At 40.0% G+C, this 18,212-nt stretch overlaps 1 protein-coding gene across 1 annotated transcript in view; it reads left to right on the forward strand.

The window, feature by feature from the left end:
* Positions 1-18,212, forward strand: part of Sptlc2 (serine palmitoyltransferase long chain base subunit 2) — a 102,127-nt gene that overhangs the window by 51,319 nt on the left and 32,596 nt on the right. The window contains exons 6-9 of the mRNA XM_042692556.1: positions 1,349-1,442; positions 4,977-5,082; positions 6,795-7,014; positions 10,846-10,972. Of these exons, the coding sequence (XP_042548490.1) occupies positions 1,349-1,442; positions 4,977-5,082; positions 6,795-7,014; positions 10,846-10,972 (547 nt within the window). The remainder of the gene's footprint in view (positions 1-1,348; positions 1,443-4,976; positions 5,083-6,794; positions 7,015-10,845; positions 10,973-18,212) is intronic.

Below are 18,212 nucleotides of genomic sequence, written 5' to 3' on the forward strand. Positions count from 1 at the left end.
GCCATAGATAGACAGACAGACAGACAGACCTACCTGTATATCTCCTCTCTTTCCTTCCTTCTCATGGGAGCATGTTGTATACCATCTGCATCTTTTTTTTTTTTAACCTAGTCAGATATTTTGAGGCCATTTTTCTTATGCAGTTTTATTTTATTGTAGTCCTGGGGATTGGATCCAGGGCTTTGTTCATGCTAGGCAAGCACTCTTCCACTGGGCTACATCCCCAATCCTGGTGAAGCCTTTTTTCTTTTTTTTTTTTTTTTTTTTTCGGTTGGTCGTGGGGCTTGAACTCTGGGCTTGGGCTCTGTCCCTGGGCTCTTCAGCTCAAGGCAAGCGCTCTACCCCTTGAGCCACAGCGCCACTTCTGGTTTTCTAGTGGTTTATTGGAGATAAGAGTTTCACGGACTTTCCTGCCTGGGCTGGCTTTGAACCATGATCCTCAGATCTCAGCCTCTTGAGTAGCTAGGATTACAGGCGTGAGCCACGGGTACCCAGCTTTGGTGAAGCCATTTTTAACAGAGAAAACTTGTATCTGAATTCATGTCTTACAAGTTGAAGAACTTGTTAGAGATGAAAGAATACAAATAGGAAAAGAAATAAATAACCAAGGATGACAGCCTTTTCTTGTTTCCTTAGTAGAAACTCCTACTTATGTGGTAATGTTTGTTGAGAGATTTTAAGGGTAAAACTAAGGCCTATACACCACGTGATAAGGGTTTTATATTTATAATTTCCTCTGGACTCTGAATATTGTAAGTAGTAAGAGGAAAATAGCATTTCAAGCTGCCAATTTCCACACAAATAGTATATCACATTAAAACTCAAATGGAATTTCTGTCATATCAAAGAAACTAAACCTTTCAAGACTACCTGAACTATTAGATTTGGGGTATAAATAAGGACCTGTTACTATATATGTGAATATTTAAGTATGTAGGCCTGAAGATATTAAATAGTCTAGAAGTTCATATCTAGCTACTTTGTTGTTGTTGTCAGTCCTGGGGCTTGAACCCAGGGATTGGGCACTGTCCCTGAGCTTCTTTTGCTCAAGGCTAGACTCCGAGCCACAGCACTACTTCCAGCTTTTTTCTGTTTATGTGGTACTGAGGAATAGAACCCAGGGCTTCATGCATGCTAGGCAAGCATCTTACCACTAAGCCACATTCCCAGCCCCCTTATCTAACTTCTAAGGTCTTTGCCTAAAATATTATTATGAACGTTATTCCTAGGTGTAAGATTTCTTTATTGGAGTATAATTATTAACTATTTTTTGTAGCATTTTTGTAGTTTGCCTCACTAAGCCTTTCTCCTGCATCAGTTTACCTTCCTGGGCTTGTAATTTTTTCAGGGTTGCCTGATTCTGAGTGATGAACTGAACCACGCGTCACTGGTTCTAGGAGCCAGACTGTCAGGAGCAACCATTCGAATTTTCAAACACAACAGTAAGTTTGTAGAGGAATTAGTCACTGCCCTTCCTGTTTAATATTATGTTAATAATTGTTCGTAATTAATATTAATTATATGATTATATTAATAATTTGTTTTAATGCTAGTACTAGGGCTTGAATTTAGGGTCTCATCCTCTCCCCCAGCTTTTTTTCCTCCAGAACATTTACTGTACTGCTTGGTCCAATCTTTTAAAAGTAAAACTCTTTAAATAGGCCTTGTGGGGGTGAGGGAGTTACTCTCTTTCCTCATTAGAATAAAACAGAGGTTGAAGATGGGATATGTTGGCTGATACCTGTAATTTTAGTAAAGCCAGCATTAAGGAGTCTGAGGCAGGAGGATTTTGAGTTTGAAGTACTCAGGTACTCAGCAAGATCTTGTCTCAAAAAAGGATGTTGGAGTCCATTATGTAAATTATAATGCCTTTCTTTTATTTGACTTTTGAGTTTTCCTGTTCAAATATACTTCCTAAGAGTTTTGAAATAAATAAACCAGGATCCCTAATCTTAAGGATATCTGAAGAGATTTTATAGATTAACCAGTACTTAGAGTATAACAGACAGATGCTGTAAAATACAAAAATATATAGCAGCTGTTGGTAAAGCCAAAATTCTTGCTCCCTATTTAGGAATATCTGTTTATTAAAAGGATTTTTCACAGTTAAAACACATATAGAGAGAGAGAAGATCACCAAATTGTATATTTAATATCTTTTTGCCAAAGTATATGTATGTATAGTCTTAGTCTAGAAGAATAGATACCAAAATGTTAGGTCTGTACCTCTGGAAGGAAAGATTATGAATGGTAACAACCTTCTTTATTCCTTGTTTTCTTTTTCTTTTCTACAAGGTTATCTAGTAAGAATAGTGTTTTGTTTTTATTTAAGTGGGTCCCAATTAAACATAGATAAATTATAAAGAATACATTGTGAATGTAGGTTGTGCCATATCTTTTAATGAATGTAGCAGTGTTTGGATGTACCGTAAACTAAATTGGCCCCTCAATTTGAACCTTGGGTTGTTTCTAAGCTTCTCTACTGGATATAGTACCACGCTTCACAGTCATGTTATTAGTGGATAGTAGGTTCAGATACCTGATGAAAAGTATAGGGGATTTTTTTTTTTTTTTTTGAATGCTAGAATCAGGGCTTGAATTTAGGGCCTCATATTTTTCTCTCAGCTTTTTTTCCTCAAGACTGGCACTCTATCAATTGAGTTACACTTACATTTCAAACCTTTTTAGTGGTTAATTGGAGATAAGAGTCTCAGATTTATCTGCCTGAGATGACTTTGAACTTGGATCCTCAGCTCTTACCCTCCTGAGTAGCTAGGATTTTAAGTGTGAGCTATTAGCACTTAGTTTATGATGTATATTTTTGATAGTTTTCAAATTGTGTTGTACAATAACATAATGATGACCTCACTGGCAATACAGGCTATTATGAATCCATTTTAAGTGTTCTTGAATATAAAATTAGTAATATGTTGATTTTTATTTCATTAAGTATAGAAAACTTTTTTTTGGGGGGGGGGGGCGGTTCCGGTCATGGGGCCTGAACTCTGGGCCTGGGTGCTGTCCCTCAGCTCTTCAGCTCAAGGCTAGCGCTCTACCACTTAAGCCACAGCACCACTTCCGGCTTTTTTCTTTTTGCTTATGTGGTGCTGAGGAATCGAACCCAGGGCCTCTGGCATGCAAGGCAAGCGCTCTACCACTGAGCCACCTTCCCAGCCCCTAGAAAACTTTTTATATAGATATTGTATTTAATAGATATTACTTTATAAATCGACCATTTTTTTTTACTGATTGCAAGAGGCCTTTATATTTATCCTTTTTTATTATTGTACTGTTCTTTATGTTTAGTGTACTACTCTACAGGCTAATGAACATGTTTATGTGTCATACTTGCTGTCTTATGACTTTCAGATTTTTGCTTAATGCCTTTTTCTTTATTCTAAGATCATAAGATGCTTCAATTATACCTTCTTCTGGAAGTTTTGTGGTATATTTCCCGTTTAAGGAATTTGGGAGGCATTAAGATGGGAGAGAGAGCTGGGTGCCGGTGGCTCACGCCTGTAATCCTAGCTATTTAGGAGGCTGAGATCTGAGGATCGTGGTTCAAAGCCAGCCCAGGCAGGAAAGACCGTGAGACTCCTATCTCCAATAAACCACTAGAAACTGGAAGTGGTGCTGTAGCTCAAGTGGTAGAGTGTTCGCCTTGAGCTGAAGAGCTGAGGGACAGTGCCCAGGCCCAGAGTTCAAGCCCTAGGACGGACCAAAAAAAAAAAAAGATGGGAGAGAGATAGAATTTTATTTTCCTAAGTAAATAATATTAATCAGACATTCCATTATTGCTATTTCCTTTGTTTAAGATTTTGAATTAGTATTGATTTTCCCCCTCCTTTCTGCATGTAAACATAGGAAACTAAAACAACAAGAATAGTTTACTCATCTTCTGCTGATTGCCATACACTAACCCTCTGTGAAGACTAGAGGCTGGGCAGGGTACAGTTTTACTGCTGAAGGGGAATATCTTTTATATCTTGTCAGCAGTGTGCAGGTTATTTTGTTGTCAACAAGAAAAGCATAACACAGGTAGCCTTCTGCTCTGTGTTTTTTGTCCTGTTTCTATTTCCTTGTTTTTCTCTTTTGATCAGTACTACTGTGAAAAGGATAAAATCATACAATTTTGTGAAAATCCCTCTTCTTCAGTGATTAACAATAAACATATACATAGTCACACCTTATGATGGAGTATCTCCTATCAATATTACCATGAGAGTTAATATGACATAGATTTTTGGGAGATTTTTAAGGTTTTCATTTTAGAGCAAATATTTTAAATAAATAGTCCCTAGTGATGGCACCAATGCTTTTCAAAGTGGTTTTCAAAGTATGATCTTCACTAATGCTAAAACAAACCAAGTTGTTTCCTAGGCCTGTGGACCACCTTAAGGACACACAGCCACACAAAGTTAGTTTTGTATGCACAGCTGATGAAGTCTCAACTGATTGCCAAGCTTACATAGTAAAGAGTCTGCAGTAAGAGTCTGAGTCTTTAGCATGGAACAATTTCATAAGCTACCAACTGAAGCTATCAGCTGCCATCATCATTTGATTATGTTGATAGAGAGCATTTACTTTGAACTTTGTTCTTCCCATATTTGCTTTATAGGAAGTACATATATCTATAATGATATAGTCACAACTAGGATTAGAGATACAGTTTGATAAAGACACAAAAGGGTCAACTTAAAGAGTCTGAGTCTTTAGCATGAAACAAATAATTTCATAAGCTACCAACTGAAGCTATTAGCTGCCATCCTCATTTGATTATGTTGATAATATAGAACATGTCTAGATTTCTACTGAAAAGGCAATACATTAACCCATTTTGCCTTTCTGCTCAACTCTATATTGTCTTTTGCTATCTAAGACACTTTCTGAGATAAAAATGTATATTTGCATTTTTGGAATAAAGTTAGGAAAAAGCAAGATGCTTTGTAACATAGTTTTTTGTATGTGTGCTGTAGATATGCAAAGCCTAGAGAAGCTATTAAAAGATGCCATTGTTTATGGTCAACCTCGCACAAGAAGACCCTGGAAGAAAATCCTAATTCTTGTGGAAGGAATATATAGGTAATCTTGCTTTATTGTTATCATCTTTGTGATTTGGGTCTGTGAAGTTATTGAAGTTTAAGCAGAAGGAATGGTAAACTAGCCTCCTTTGGAAACTTAAGGACATTGTGTTTATAACTTGTTTAAATACCTGGGAGCAGAGCTGACACTGAAACACAGTAGGCTTTTTTGTCTGTATATCTACTACAAATCACCAGTTTCCCTTTCAGTTTGAATTCTTTAGTTTTATACTGTTTGTAGAAGGTGTTTACATATAGTATGTTAAAACAAATGACAAGGCCCAGCATCAACCCAGCACTTGGGAGGCTGAAGCAGGGGGATCTTGAGTTGGAGGTTAATGTAGGCTGCATGGCATGACTATATCTAAAACAACAAAATAATTACACTTTGTTTTAAGAAATAGTTTTCTTGGCCAGGCGTACAGTCCTGTCTACTCAGGAAGCTGAGATCTAAGGATTCTAGTTTGAAGTTAGCCTAGACAGAAAAGTCCATGAGACTCTTAGCTCCAATTAATCAGCAAAACGCTAGAAGTGGAAATGTGGCTGAAATGGTAGAGCACCAGACTTGGTCAAAAAAGCCAAAGTGAGAACATGAGGTTTTTTAGTTTTGGCAGGGCCCTGGGCCAGTAAAGAAGGGGGCGAGAGGAAGAGAGAGTATTTGGGGGGGCTTTATTCTTTTACTTCCTAATGTTTTGGGTTTTGGGTTTTGGTTTTTTTTGCCAGTCTTGGCCTTGAACTCTGGGACTGGGCACTGTCCCTAAGCTCCTTTTACTCAAGGCTAGCACTCTACCACTTGAGCCATAACATCACTTCTGACTTTTTCTGTGATTATTTAGAGATAAGAGTCTCACAGACTTTCCTACCCAGGCTGGCTTTGAACTGTAATCCTCAGATCTCAGTCTCCTGAGTAGGATTACAGGCGTGAGCCACCGGTACCCAGCCACTTCCTAATGTTTTTATTCTTTTTTTTTTTTTTAACTCTTTTTTTTTTTTTTTTGGTCCAGTCGTGGGGCCTGAACTCTGGGCCTGGGCGCTATCCCTTAGCAATTCAGCTCAAGGCTAGCACTCTACCACTTGAGCCACAGTGCTACTTCCCGCTTTTTTCTTTTTGCTTATGTGGTGCTGAGGAATCGAACCCAGGGCCTCATTCATGCAAGGCAAGCACTCTACCACTGAGCCACCTTCCCAGCCATGTTTTTATTCTTTTGTACAACTTGAATTGCCTTTACAATGTAGTATAAAATAAAAAATATCTAAAATGAGATTAATTATATACTGGCACTTATTTTAAAAGATCCAGTCTCCTTTTCTCTAGACTTCTGCCTAGCCATCCAACTTTTTGTTAGTTTAAAATCACAGGTAGACAGCTGTGCACTGGTGGCTCACATCTGTATGTACTCTTAGCTACTCAGAAGGCTAAGAACTGAGGATCACAGTTCAAAGCCAGTCCAGGCAGAAAAGTTTGAGAGACTCTTCCAGTTGACAGGCAAAAAGCCAGAAGTGGAGGTATGTATGGCTCAAGAGGTAGAGTGCCAGCAAGAGCTCGAGGCCCAAAGTTCAAGCCCCAGTATCAGTACAAAACAAACAAAAGATAAAACCACAGGTGGTATTGTCATCTCAGTTGAAAAACAATAAACTCCAAACAAAAAAAAATCCAATTGTTAACTTTAAAAGGTTTCAGTATATGTATTTTTTTAAATCTGTTTTTGCTAGCATGGAGGGCTCTATTGTCCGCCTTCCTGAAGTGATTGCCCTCAAGAAGAAATACAAGGCATACTTGTACCTTGACGAGGCTCACAGCATTGGGGCCCTCGGCCCCTCTGGCCGAGGTGTGGTGGACTACTTTGGCCTGGATCCTGAGGATGTAGACGTGATGATGGGGACATTTACAAAGAGCTTCAGTGCTTCTGGTGGATACATTGGAGGCAAGAAGGTAAATGGGCCACAACATAAGCAGTTAGAGGAGACAAGAGTGGCTGAGGGACTTTCCGGTAACTGTCTAGCAGATGGAGCCCTGAACTGAGGTGTAGAGATCCTGAATTGTTGTGGCTCAATTAGTGCCAAATGCTCTTCCTACTTCAGCTGCCTGATACATGACGCTGATGTAGCCCCACTGGGCTAAAGACTGATTATGTTCATTGTTGGTTCCTTATTTGAGCTTCTTTCTAAATATTATAAATATAGAATACGCTTGTGGAAGAACACACATTAGTGTTTCCTGTTTGTCTCAGTTGGGTTTGGGTTGTGTTCACAAGCTGAAAGTGGTGGGGTTGTCATGGAAGCCAGTGGAAATAAAGACCATTTGCTTTCCCATTGGACTCAGACATAGTGAGTAAATTAAAAACAGGAAGAAAAGAGACTTTGCTAGCTCTAGAGTACTACAAAGATTGTATTTTTCAGTTTTAAAATTTCAAGTGAAGGGCTGGGAAGGTGGCTCAGCGGTAGAGTGCTTGCTTGCCTTGCATGCATGAGCCCTGAGTTCAATTCCTCAGCACCACATAAGCAGAAAAGGCCGGGAGTTGGCTGTGGCTCAAGTGGTAGAGCACTAGCCTTGAGCTGAAGAGCTGAGGGACAGAGCCCAGGCCCAGAGTTCAGGCTCACGACTGACAAAAAAAAATTTTTCAAGTGAACTCTGAGGTAGCTAAGAATCAGTGCAGCATGGCACAAATGATGGATACAGAGCCTTGTATCTGAGTGCTTCTCTGCTTTGTGAGGTCTTTCAGTTTTCTTGTCAGTAAAATATGCATGACTAGCTTATAATATTGTAGTAAGGGTTTAAAAACTAATGTGCGAGTATAACCCATATGCATTTTAAAAACATTATGAGAAGTGAAAGAAGTCAGTCACAAAGGTTACTTATTATATGTTGGTTTTCTGTTTTTGTCTGTTATCCAGAATAGGCATAGAAACAGAAAGTAGATTAGTAGTTGCCAGGGGCTGAGAGGATGGGGGAAATGGAAAGTGACTGTTCATGGGTACAAGGTTTCCTTTTAGGGTGATGAAAATCTAAAATTAGATAGCAGTGAAAGTTACACAATGTGACAGAGACTGTGATGGTATATGTTATGTATCTCTAAAAAGTTGTTACTTTAAAAAAAAGGAAAGAAAAGAAAACAACCTTGGACCAGGGATTTAGATTTAGCTCCGTGGTAGGACTCTTGCCTGGTATGTGTACAGAAGGGCCCTGGGGTGTAGCTCTAAAACCACAGAATATACCTATATCTTTAAAAGAATACCTCATTGCAACATTTAAAACAAATCAAAGCAAAATCTGTCATATATTTGTATGTAGCACATAGTATATGCTTATAGCTACTCTTGATTCATCCTTAAAAGTCAACATTGGACCAGGTGCCAGTGGCTCAAACCTATTATCCTTGCTAATCAGGAAACTGAGATCTGAGGTTAGAGGTTTGAAGCCAGCCTAGGCAGACAAATCCAAGTGACTCTTATTTTCACTTAACCAGCCACATGCCAGGAGTGGAAGTGGCTCAGTGGTAGAACCCCGGCTTTGAACAGTAAAGCCTAGTGAGAATATGAGGCCCTGAGTTCAAGCCCCAGTACTGGCACAGAGGGGGAAATTCAACACTGGGGTCTTTTTTTTTTTTTTTTGCTAGTCCTAGGGCTTGAACTCACTGCCTGGGCAGTGAATTTCTTTTGCTTAAGGCTAGCACTCTACCACTTGAGCCACAGCACCATTTCTGGCTTTTTGTGTTTATGAGGTACTAAGGAATGGAACCCAGGGCTTCATGCATGCTAGGAAAGCACTCTGCCACTAAGCCACATTCCCAGCCCAACACTGGGAGTCTTAAAGAACAATCTCCTAATATTTGGTTGTCTTCTGGGGAAATCTCATTTTAATTGGGCTTGATATATTTATTCTTAATTTATACCTTTTTTGTTAATAAGATGAGGTTCACTTTGAAAAGTTACTTGCATCTTGATAAGATTGGCTGTTGTAAATGAATGAATAGAAAAAGTTATATTCTGGGAGATGATTTTAAGTCTAATACTATTTTTACTTCGAGTTTTGGGGTACAATTTTTGGTGTTTTAGAAGTACCAGATAGATTATATGCTGTGTCTCTTTATTTGGTTTTGGTACATAAGCTTCATTTTGACTTTTGAGACAGGCTCTCATTATGTAGCTCAGGCTGGCTCAGGCTGTCTTCAAGCTCAAGTTCTTCCTGCCTCAGCCTCCCAAGTGCTGGGAATATAGACAAGTGCTACCATGCCTGGTGGCACATAAGCTTCTTAGATGCACATTTTATTTCATGATGTAAATGAAGTTAAAAGATATGAGAAAAGCTGTGTGCCAGTGGGGTGCACGCCTACAATTTTAGCTAGTTGGGAGACTGAAAACAGGCGTAGTTTAAGGCAAGCCGGGGAAGAAAAGTATTCAAGATTCTTTCTCAACCCAAAGCTGTGCGCAGCAGTACATTCCTGTCAGGCTGGGATTGGGAGGATCACTGTTCCTGGCCAGCCTGGACAGAAAGATTCCCATCTCCACCTCGAGAAGCTGGACAAAGTGGCACATGTATATGGTCCCAGCAACTGTGTGAAGCCTAAAGTAGGCAGATTGAAGTATACCCAAATAGGAAGTGAGATCTTATCTCAAAAATAACCAGTAAAGGTGGGCACTGGTGACTTACACCAGTAATTTTTGTTACTTGGGAGGCTGAGACCTGGAGAATCATGGTTTCATGATGAAATTTCATCTCCAAGTAACCAGCACAGTGCCAGACTGGACTGGCTCAAGTGATAGACCAGCAACCCTTAGCTAGCAAACCAAGTAAGAGAAGGAAGCTCTGAGGAACCCCAGGAATGTCATAAAAGAAAAAATGATAACTAGTGCAAAACAGAGCTGGAGATGTGGCTCAAAGTGATAGACTACCAGCCTTCCAAGTGTGAGGTCCTGAATTTAAAAAATCCCAGTAATGCCAAAAAGAGAACAGAGAATAGGGATATGCCCTCAATTGTTTTGAAATTCTAACTGGTTTTCTGCCAACTTTTTTTTTTTTTTTTTTTTTTCTGAATCTCCATGTATTGGAGAATATTCGGATGCCTTTAAGTTTGATGTTGGAGAACCACTTTTGTTGTTACTAGAGGTGGAACCCAGGGACTCACGCATGGCAAGCACCTGATGTGCCACTGAGTAACATGCACCTAATGCAGTGTTATTCAGGGGTCTGAGGATAGGCTTTGCAACAGAGGGTGAGACACAGATACATTTCTATAATACTGCGAAGAATCATTCTATCTACAAAGACAATCCAACACTTTAACTCACCATTCCAAGTTTAGAGAGATACTTTGATTTTAGTTTAAAGAGCACAACAGAGCCTAAAGACTTTGCCAGGTTTTTGACCCAGTTGTTGACAGGAATTTACTAAAGTATTGGTTAATGTCCAGGCCATTAAAAGGACGTGTTCACTAGCACCTGCAAGGAAGGCATTGACGTTGTTAGTGAATTCAAGAATCACCTGTAGCTGGGTGCTGGTGGCTCACGCCTGCAATCCTAGCTACTCAGGAGGCTGAGATCTGAGAATCGCGGTTCAGAGCCAGCCCAAGCAGGAGAGACCATGAGACTCCTATCTCCAATAAACCACCAGAAAACCGGAAGTGGCGCTGTAGCTCAAGTGGTAGAGCGCTCGCCTTGAGCTGAAGAGCTGAGGGACAGCGCCCAGGCCCAGAGTTCAAGCCCCACGACCGACAAAAAAAAAAAAAAGAATCACCTCTAATTGTCTGCCTCTGTGACTCCCCAGGAGCTGATAGACTATCTGCGAACGCATTCTCACAGTGCCGTGTATGCCACATCCATGTCACCACCTGTGGTGGAGCAGATCATCACCTCTATGAAGTGCATTATGGGGCAGGATGGCACCAGTCTTGGTGAGTCTTTTTCCCATGAAATATTTCCTGAGTTTAGTGTGAATACTTACCAGCCAAATGTGCTCTTTCTGTTTAAGGTTGTTGGGATCCATCCCCCCCAACCACCCGCTAAAATAAGGAGTTAGGCTTCCTAAGAGGCAGGGCTTCAGGTATATGCACCTCTGGTTTCCATGGACAGCTTTTTGTGTTAGGTACACACACTCTGAGAACTGTACAAGCTCTCTTCCCATGGAATGTTCTTATTTACAGATGGTCAGACCCACATCTCTCTCTCCTTCACAGTCTTTTCTTGAATTGCATAATTTTATGTGAAGATGTATTTAACTAATGGTATTTTATTAATATCGTATGTTTTCATGAATAAATATGGCTGACTTAATTTTTTTTTTTTTGGATCAGTTGTGGAGCTTGAACTGAGGGCTTGCACACTATTCCTGAGCTCTTTTTGCACAAGGCTAGCTCTACCACTTTGAGCCATAGCACCACTTCTCTTTTTCTGGTGGTTAATTGGAGATAAGAGTCTCATGGACTTTCCTGCCCAGACTGGCCTTGAACTTTGATCCTCAGATCTCAGCCTCCTGAGTAGCTAGGATTATAGGCATGAACCACCAGAGTCCGGCCTTAACTTTTAAGAGGCTACCAGGCTACCAGGCATGGTGTGGTATGTGTCTATAATCTCAGCACTCAAGACACTGAGATAGCAGGACTGAATTGGAGACCCCAGTGAGCTACATAGTTTGAGGTCATCCTGGGCTATGGAGCAAGATTCGTCTCAAACAGATAAGCAAACAGGCACCAGTGGCTCAAGCCTGAATCTTAGCTACTCAGGAGGCTGAGATCTGAGGATCACAGTTCAAAGCCAGTCCAGGCAGGAAAGTCTACGAGACTCATCTCTCTAATAACCAGAAAACTAGAAGTGTGGTATTGTGGCTCAAAGTGTTAGAGCGCTTCCGTTGAGCAAAAACAGCTCGGGGACAGTGGCCTGTGGCCCTGAATTCAAGCCCTACAATTGACAAAAAACAAACAAAACAAAAAACAAAAACAAAGCTCCACCAACCATTGTCTTTGGAAGGATTTGTATATGAACTAGACAGCTTAAATATACTAAAATGAACAGTGTGATGTTCACTTTCTGATATTTGACTTTTACATCAGCAGAGGGCAGTGCTGACTGCAGATCAGTTATAAGAAAAAGCCAGCAATTAAGTTTTTGTTGCTTTTTTAACTTAACGGTTAGTTTTCTTACCAGTCAATAGAATCATTATATTTTTACTTGTTGCCTGCCTGTGTATCTTTCTTTCTCTCCTTTCCTCCCTTCCTCCCTCCCTTCTCTTCTTTTTCTTTCTTTCTCTCCCTTTCTTTTTTCTTCCTTTTTCTCTTTTCTTTGTCTCTCCCTTCTTTTCTCTTCCTTTTTTCCTTCCTTCCTTCTTTCACTCCTTCCCTCCCTCCACCTCCCCCCCACCCTCATACATATTATTCTTTTAACATTTCTAAAGTCAGTGTGGCTCTTGTAAATGACTAAGCCCATGAGCCTTGAGCTCTCCATTCTAGTTTTCTAATAGTAAAGAATTGATTTGACTGCGTTGAAAAATAATAATACAACAGTAGTATGTCTGATTTTGATTAAGACTCTTTAAGTCAGAATTCATTGTGTATCTTAGGAGGGATTTTTTTGCAAATAACAAAATATGGTCATTTTCAGTTTCATGAATAGATTTCCTCAGGAAGAAAACATTTCATTAATGTTGAAACATAGCACTGGAGCCTTATGAGTAATTCTCTGTTTATAATAGCCACAAATTCATCTCCTCTCTGATAAGGTGTCATTGAAAATATGCTTCCATCTGTGATAAGTATTTATGTGTACACACATACTCAGAGACACACAGACACATGGACAGACACAGACAGCAAATGCATTGCCATTTACTGAGTTACTTCAGAGGTACATTTATCTTACTGGTTTTGTGCACAGATTTAAGTGACTGAGAAAAGAAAAACCTATGTAAGCTAATGTTGGATAAGTTCTTTGCCCAAGATTTTAGAGCATAGATTGGCCTTGTTACATTACCTCTGGATAAATGCCTTATCTGTAATCACTGATGCTATCTAGCGAGAAGGTAAAATATGATAATAAGATAAAGGCTAGTGTTCGTACTGGTTTTCCAGGTTTTTGCCTGTCTAGCCACCACCAAAGCTTAGTGGCGCGACACAACAACCATCTTATTATGCTCACAGATTCTGTGGGTCAGGAATTCGGTCAGAGCTCAGCAGGGAAGGCTTCTCTGCTCCACTGTGTCTGGGGCTAGCTTGGAAAAATCTAAGTGCTGGGAAGACTTGGATGGTTGGGGGCTGGGTCAACTGGCAGCTTCTTCCTTCACATGTCACCATGCTGAAGTGATTTGGATGCCAGGTTCAGCCACAGCTGTTAACAAGTACACCTTTGTGTGTCCTTTCCATTGACATGGGGCTAAATACCCAGGAAGGGCACTTTAGAGAACAGGCTTTCCAGTAGAACCTAGCTGATACTCCGCAACCTTTTCGGATTTGTTGTTAATGAGCTAGTCACAAATATGGAGGGGGATGGAGAATTAAGATTCCGCCTCCCCAATGGGAGACATGTCAGAGAATTGTAGCCATTTTTAAACTGTTCTGCCAGCCCTTAATGCATTTTAAAAATGGTTCTCTGTAGCTTTTAGTTAGTTAAAGTAATCTAGTGGCATAGTTTTTCTGTCAAAATGGAGGGTAATTTTTTAAAGTAAAACCAAGGGTAGAGATAAATACTGTTTCTGCTTTAGAAGTCAGCTAGCTAATCTTAATTAAATTTGGCCTGATATCTTTTAGACTTCCATTTTTAAAGTAATGCTTATTTTTGTGACATTGTTATGACATCTTTTCACTGTCCTTGCAACAGCCTTAATTGTGATTATAATAAAAGAAGTCATGCCTTGTGAGGAACTCCCATGTGTGGTTTTCAGGACAGTAAATTTCATTAATTCCAAAAACATCAAGCATCTTGCTATTGCTAGGCTATGAATCAGAATCCCAGGAAATAGGCACCCAGTCAGACTATCTGAAAAAGTGTGTTCTTGGGTAGTATTGGGGATACAGGGAACGGTAAGCAATAGCTTAATTATAGTACTAACTATTCATCAAATATTTGAGTGCATTCTGTGTGGTAGGTTTGTTCTGGGCAGTTGTATTTGTCAAAGGATAAAATACATCCAAATTCCTACTGTATGGAATTTGGGATCGGGGTGGGAGGTTGAACTAAATTGTGTGCTGGGAAGTGTTAAGAACTAGTAAGAATATAAGCAGGAGGGGCTGAGAGGGTGGCTCAGTGGTAGAGTGCTTGCCTTGCATGCGTGAGGCCCTGGGTTCAATTCCTTAGCACCACATAAGCTGAAAAAACAAAAACAAAAACACGAAGTGGTGTTATAGCTCAAGTGGTAGAGTACTAGCCTTGAGCTGAGGAGCTAAGGGACAGCATTCTAGCCCCAGAGTTCAGGCCCCATGACTGACAACAAACAAACAAATAAATAAATCCATGGAGTTAAAAAAAAAAAAAAAAGAATATAAGCAGGAATGGAGGTTGGAAAGCTGGGTGCCAGTGGCTCACACCTGTAATCCCAGCTATTCTGGAGGCTGAGATCTGAGGATCGTGATTCAAAGCCAGTCCGGGTATGAAAAGTCTGTGAGACTCTTATTTCCAATAAGAGAAGTGGCACTGTGGCACAAGTGGTAGAGTGTTCACCTTGAGCTGAAGAACTTAGGGACAGCGCCCAGACAGAGCTCAAGCCCCATGACTGGGGGGGGGGGGAACCTTGTTTATGATTTTAAAGAATGTGGTAATTGCAAGGAGGATTTTAAAAAGAATTTGAAGGAGATGGGGACTTGGACAAGAAAATACGGGGAGGCCACAAGTATAGAAGTGAGGATGGTGTTTGACTCTAGAAGGTGACCTCTATGGTGGAAGTATAATAGTTCTAGGTTAAAAAGTGATTGAGGATGTGGTTTTTTGTTTTTGTTTTTGTTTTTTGCTGGTCCTGGGGCTTGAACTCGGCCTGGGTGCTGTCACTGTGATTCTTTGTGCTCAAGACCAGCACTCTACCACTTGATCCAGCACCACTTTTCAATTGTATCTGAGTAGTTTATTGGAGATAAGAGTCTCACAGCCAGCCGCCGGTGGCTCACACCTGTAATCCTAGCTACTAAGGAGGCTGAGATCTGAGTATCACAATTCAAAGCCAGCCTGGGAGACTCAGATCTCACAGACTTCCCTGGCTGGACTGGCTTCAAACCATGATCCTCAGATCTCAGCCTCCTGAGTAGTTAAGATTAAGGATGAGCCACTAGCCCACAGCAGGGATGTGTTCTTCAGCTGATGGCAGATGCTGAGTGGAGGGTGGTAGTTCTCATAGGAGGAAGTTGAGTAATGGTCTTAGGTTTATATGAGCAACACAGACAAATGCTAGTTAACTTGCCCTGTGTAGTGTTAAATTCAAATTCTTAGGTTCTTGGCTATTTAATTTTGGAAGGCTGGTATCTGTTCCAGTTAGGTTAATAACCTTATTGTTCCTTTATATTTCATGAACAAGTAGAGGCGTTATGTACTCTGTACCTGTACTTTACTGATGATAATACTTTCCCTGTGTATCTTATTAGTTAAAAAGAACAGAATAGATATATGAAACCCTTTCCCTGATCTTATTTCTCATTCATTCACTCCTTAGTGGTAATAACTGTTCTGAAGTTGTTTCCTTCTGTATTTTTATAGTTTTCTTATGGGTCTTCCCATAAGAAATGCATAATGTAAGTATTCATCAATGTTGGAGGCACACAGTACTTACCATATTAACTTGCAAAAATGTTTATGAGATTTAACTATCGGAATCACAATCCACTGCCTTTGCACACCATCAAATGTCAAGTGTGCTTGAGTCTGGGGAAGAAACTGGAGTGTACAAGAGTCATGCGTCTGTTTAACTGTGCTGTGCTGTATCTCAGTTGTCATTCTGTAAATGATATATAAGAACATCTGTGAACAAGTTGGTGAGTGTAAGTGCCCTTACACAGTCTCCACATCTGAAGGCAACATAATGTTGGAACTTGGTGAGACTGCTGAATGCACACATGAGAAATGCAACAGATTCCATTCCATGCCATCACTAATGCACTAATGTTCTCAAGACTTTAGGGCTTAATTAGCTTAGGTAGGTAGTATGTTAGATGCTCTTGGTGGATTGTTACATAAGATATTTAGAAGGGTAGAGTTGTTGGATGAGCCAGGAATACATTATGGTTTTTCTTTTTCTTTTTTTTTTCCTTTTAGTTCCTGGAGCTTGAACTCAGGACCTCGGCATTATTCCTGAGCTTTCTGGTTCAAGGCTGGTATTCTACTGCTTGCGCCACAGCTCCACTTCAGGCTTTTTAGTGGTTAACTGGAGATAAGAGTCTTACAGACTTTGTTACCTGGGCTGGCTTAACCACGATCCTCAGATCCCAGCCTCCTGTATAAATGGATGACAGGTGTAAACCACTGGTGCTCAGCTAATTTTCCTATTTTTAATAATGTCATATTGGTACCTGAAAATTTATTCTCTGTCATACTTTTAAGAACAAACCAGATTCCAATAATGAAGGTTGCCTATATTGTTTTATTTTTAAAGTTTTATTATTTTTTTTTATGGGTCTGGTCGTGAGGCCTGAACTCTGGGCCTGGGTGCTGTCCCTCAGCTCTTCAGCTCAAGGCTAGCGCTCTACCACTTGAGCCACAGCGCCACTTTCGGCTTTTTTTTTTCTGCTTATGTGGTGCTGAGGAATTGAACCCAGGGCCTCAAGCATGCAAGGCAAGCGCTCTACCACTGAGCCACCTTCCCAGCCCCTTATTTTTAAAGTTTTATAAACGACATGTAAATGTTACTTCAGCTTGCCTGTTTGGCTTCATATCATCTGATTTACTCTGTTGAATGGGATGTTCTCATTCACTAGCTTCTCCCATTGTATACTATTCCACATAGTTTTATCACTACAACAAAAATATTTGAGTTGTTATTTATTTCTAGAAGTTAAGAACACTGCAGCATTGATCTTCGTGCATGTCTCTTCATGTGTGTGGGATTCTGTATGGTATTCATACCTGGCAATGAGGTTGGTGGACATCTTAAGTTTAGAAACAAACTTTGACATTTGAGGGGTTTTTTTTTGTTTGTTTGTTTTTTGGGTTTTTTTGTTGTTGTTGTTGATGGTCGTGGGGCCTGAACTCAGGGCTTGGGCGCTATCCCTCAGTTCTTCAGTTCAAGGCGAGCACTCTACCTCTTGAGCCACAGTGCCACTTCCAGTTTTCTAGTGGTTTATTGGAGGTAAGAGTCTCACGGACTTTCCTGCTCGGACTGGCTTTGAACCGTCATCTTCAGATCTCAGCCTCCTGAGTAGCTAGGATTATAGGCGTGAGCCACCAGCACCTGGCAATATTTGAGTTTTTAAATTTACAAAGGTAACTAACCACTATAAATAAATAAATAAAAAAAAATAAATATATCACAAAACTGGTGATGATTCATAGAGAAAACATGGAATGTACTAGAAGTATGAAGCCTCCTCTAGACACCATCTGGGATTGGAGGAACAAGAAATAGCATTGTGGTACCAACTGCCAGAAGGCCAGATACAGAATCTAGGCAAGTTCCAGAGAATGCAATGGAAGTAACTAGGGACAGAGGGGAAAATAACTGCTTTTATTTAATAATATTCTGTACTGTTAAAACTGTACTTCATTTTGTGAGTATATTTTATGATTAAAACTTTTTGTTAGGCTGCAGAGTACATTAAGCACTTACATAGAAATAAATCTTGCTTATAATGAGGGTTTGAGCACACACACAAATAGTATATGACTGATTATTAATAAATGTCTTTCTCTCTTTTGTGGGAAGATATGCTGAGCTCCCAGAAGAGCTTAAGCAAGGGAAGGTGAGCGATATTTCCACCTGTTTTCCAAGCAGCCCTTCCCACATTCCTTCTCTAATTCCCAACTGCTAAATGAATTTATATTTGATCCAGAAATAGTAGAAAATGGTAGATTCTTAAAAGTATTCTTCAATTGTGTAGTTGGCTGTTAAACCAGAAATGGCCAATTTATGAAATAAAATAAATTAGATAAGTTTATGGTGGCCAAATAAATCAGTTTCTATGTAGAAAATTGGACTTTTTGTGTTTAATTTCCAAAGTAAATGGATGT

This window comes from Dipodomys spectabilis, unplaced genomic scaffold (assembly GCF_019054845.1).
Source record: "Dipodomys spectabilis isolate Male_0828 unplaced genomic scaffold, ASM1905484v1 ptg000157l, whole genome shotgun sequence".
NCBI lineage: Eukaryota > Metazoa > Chordata > Mammalia > Rodentia > Heteromyidae > Dipodomys > Dipodomys spectabilis.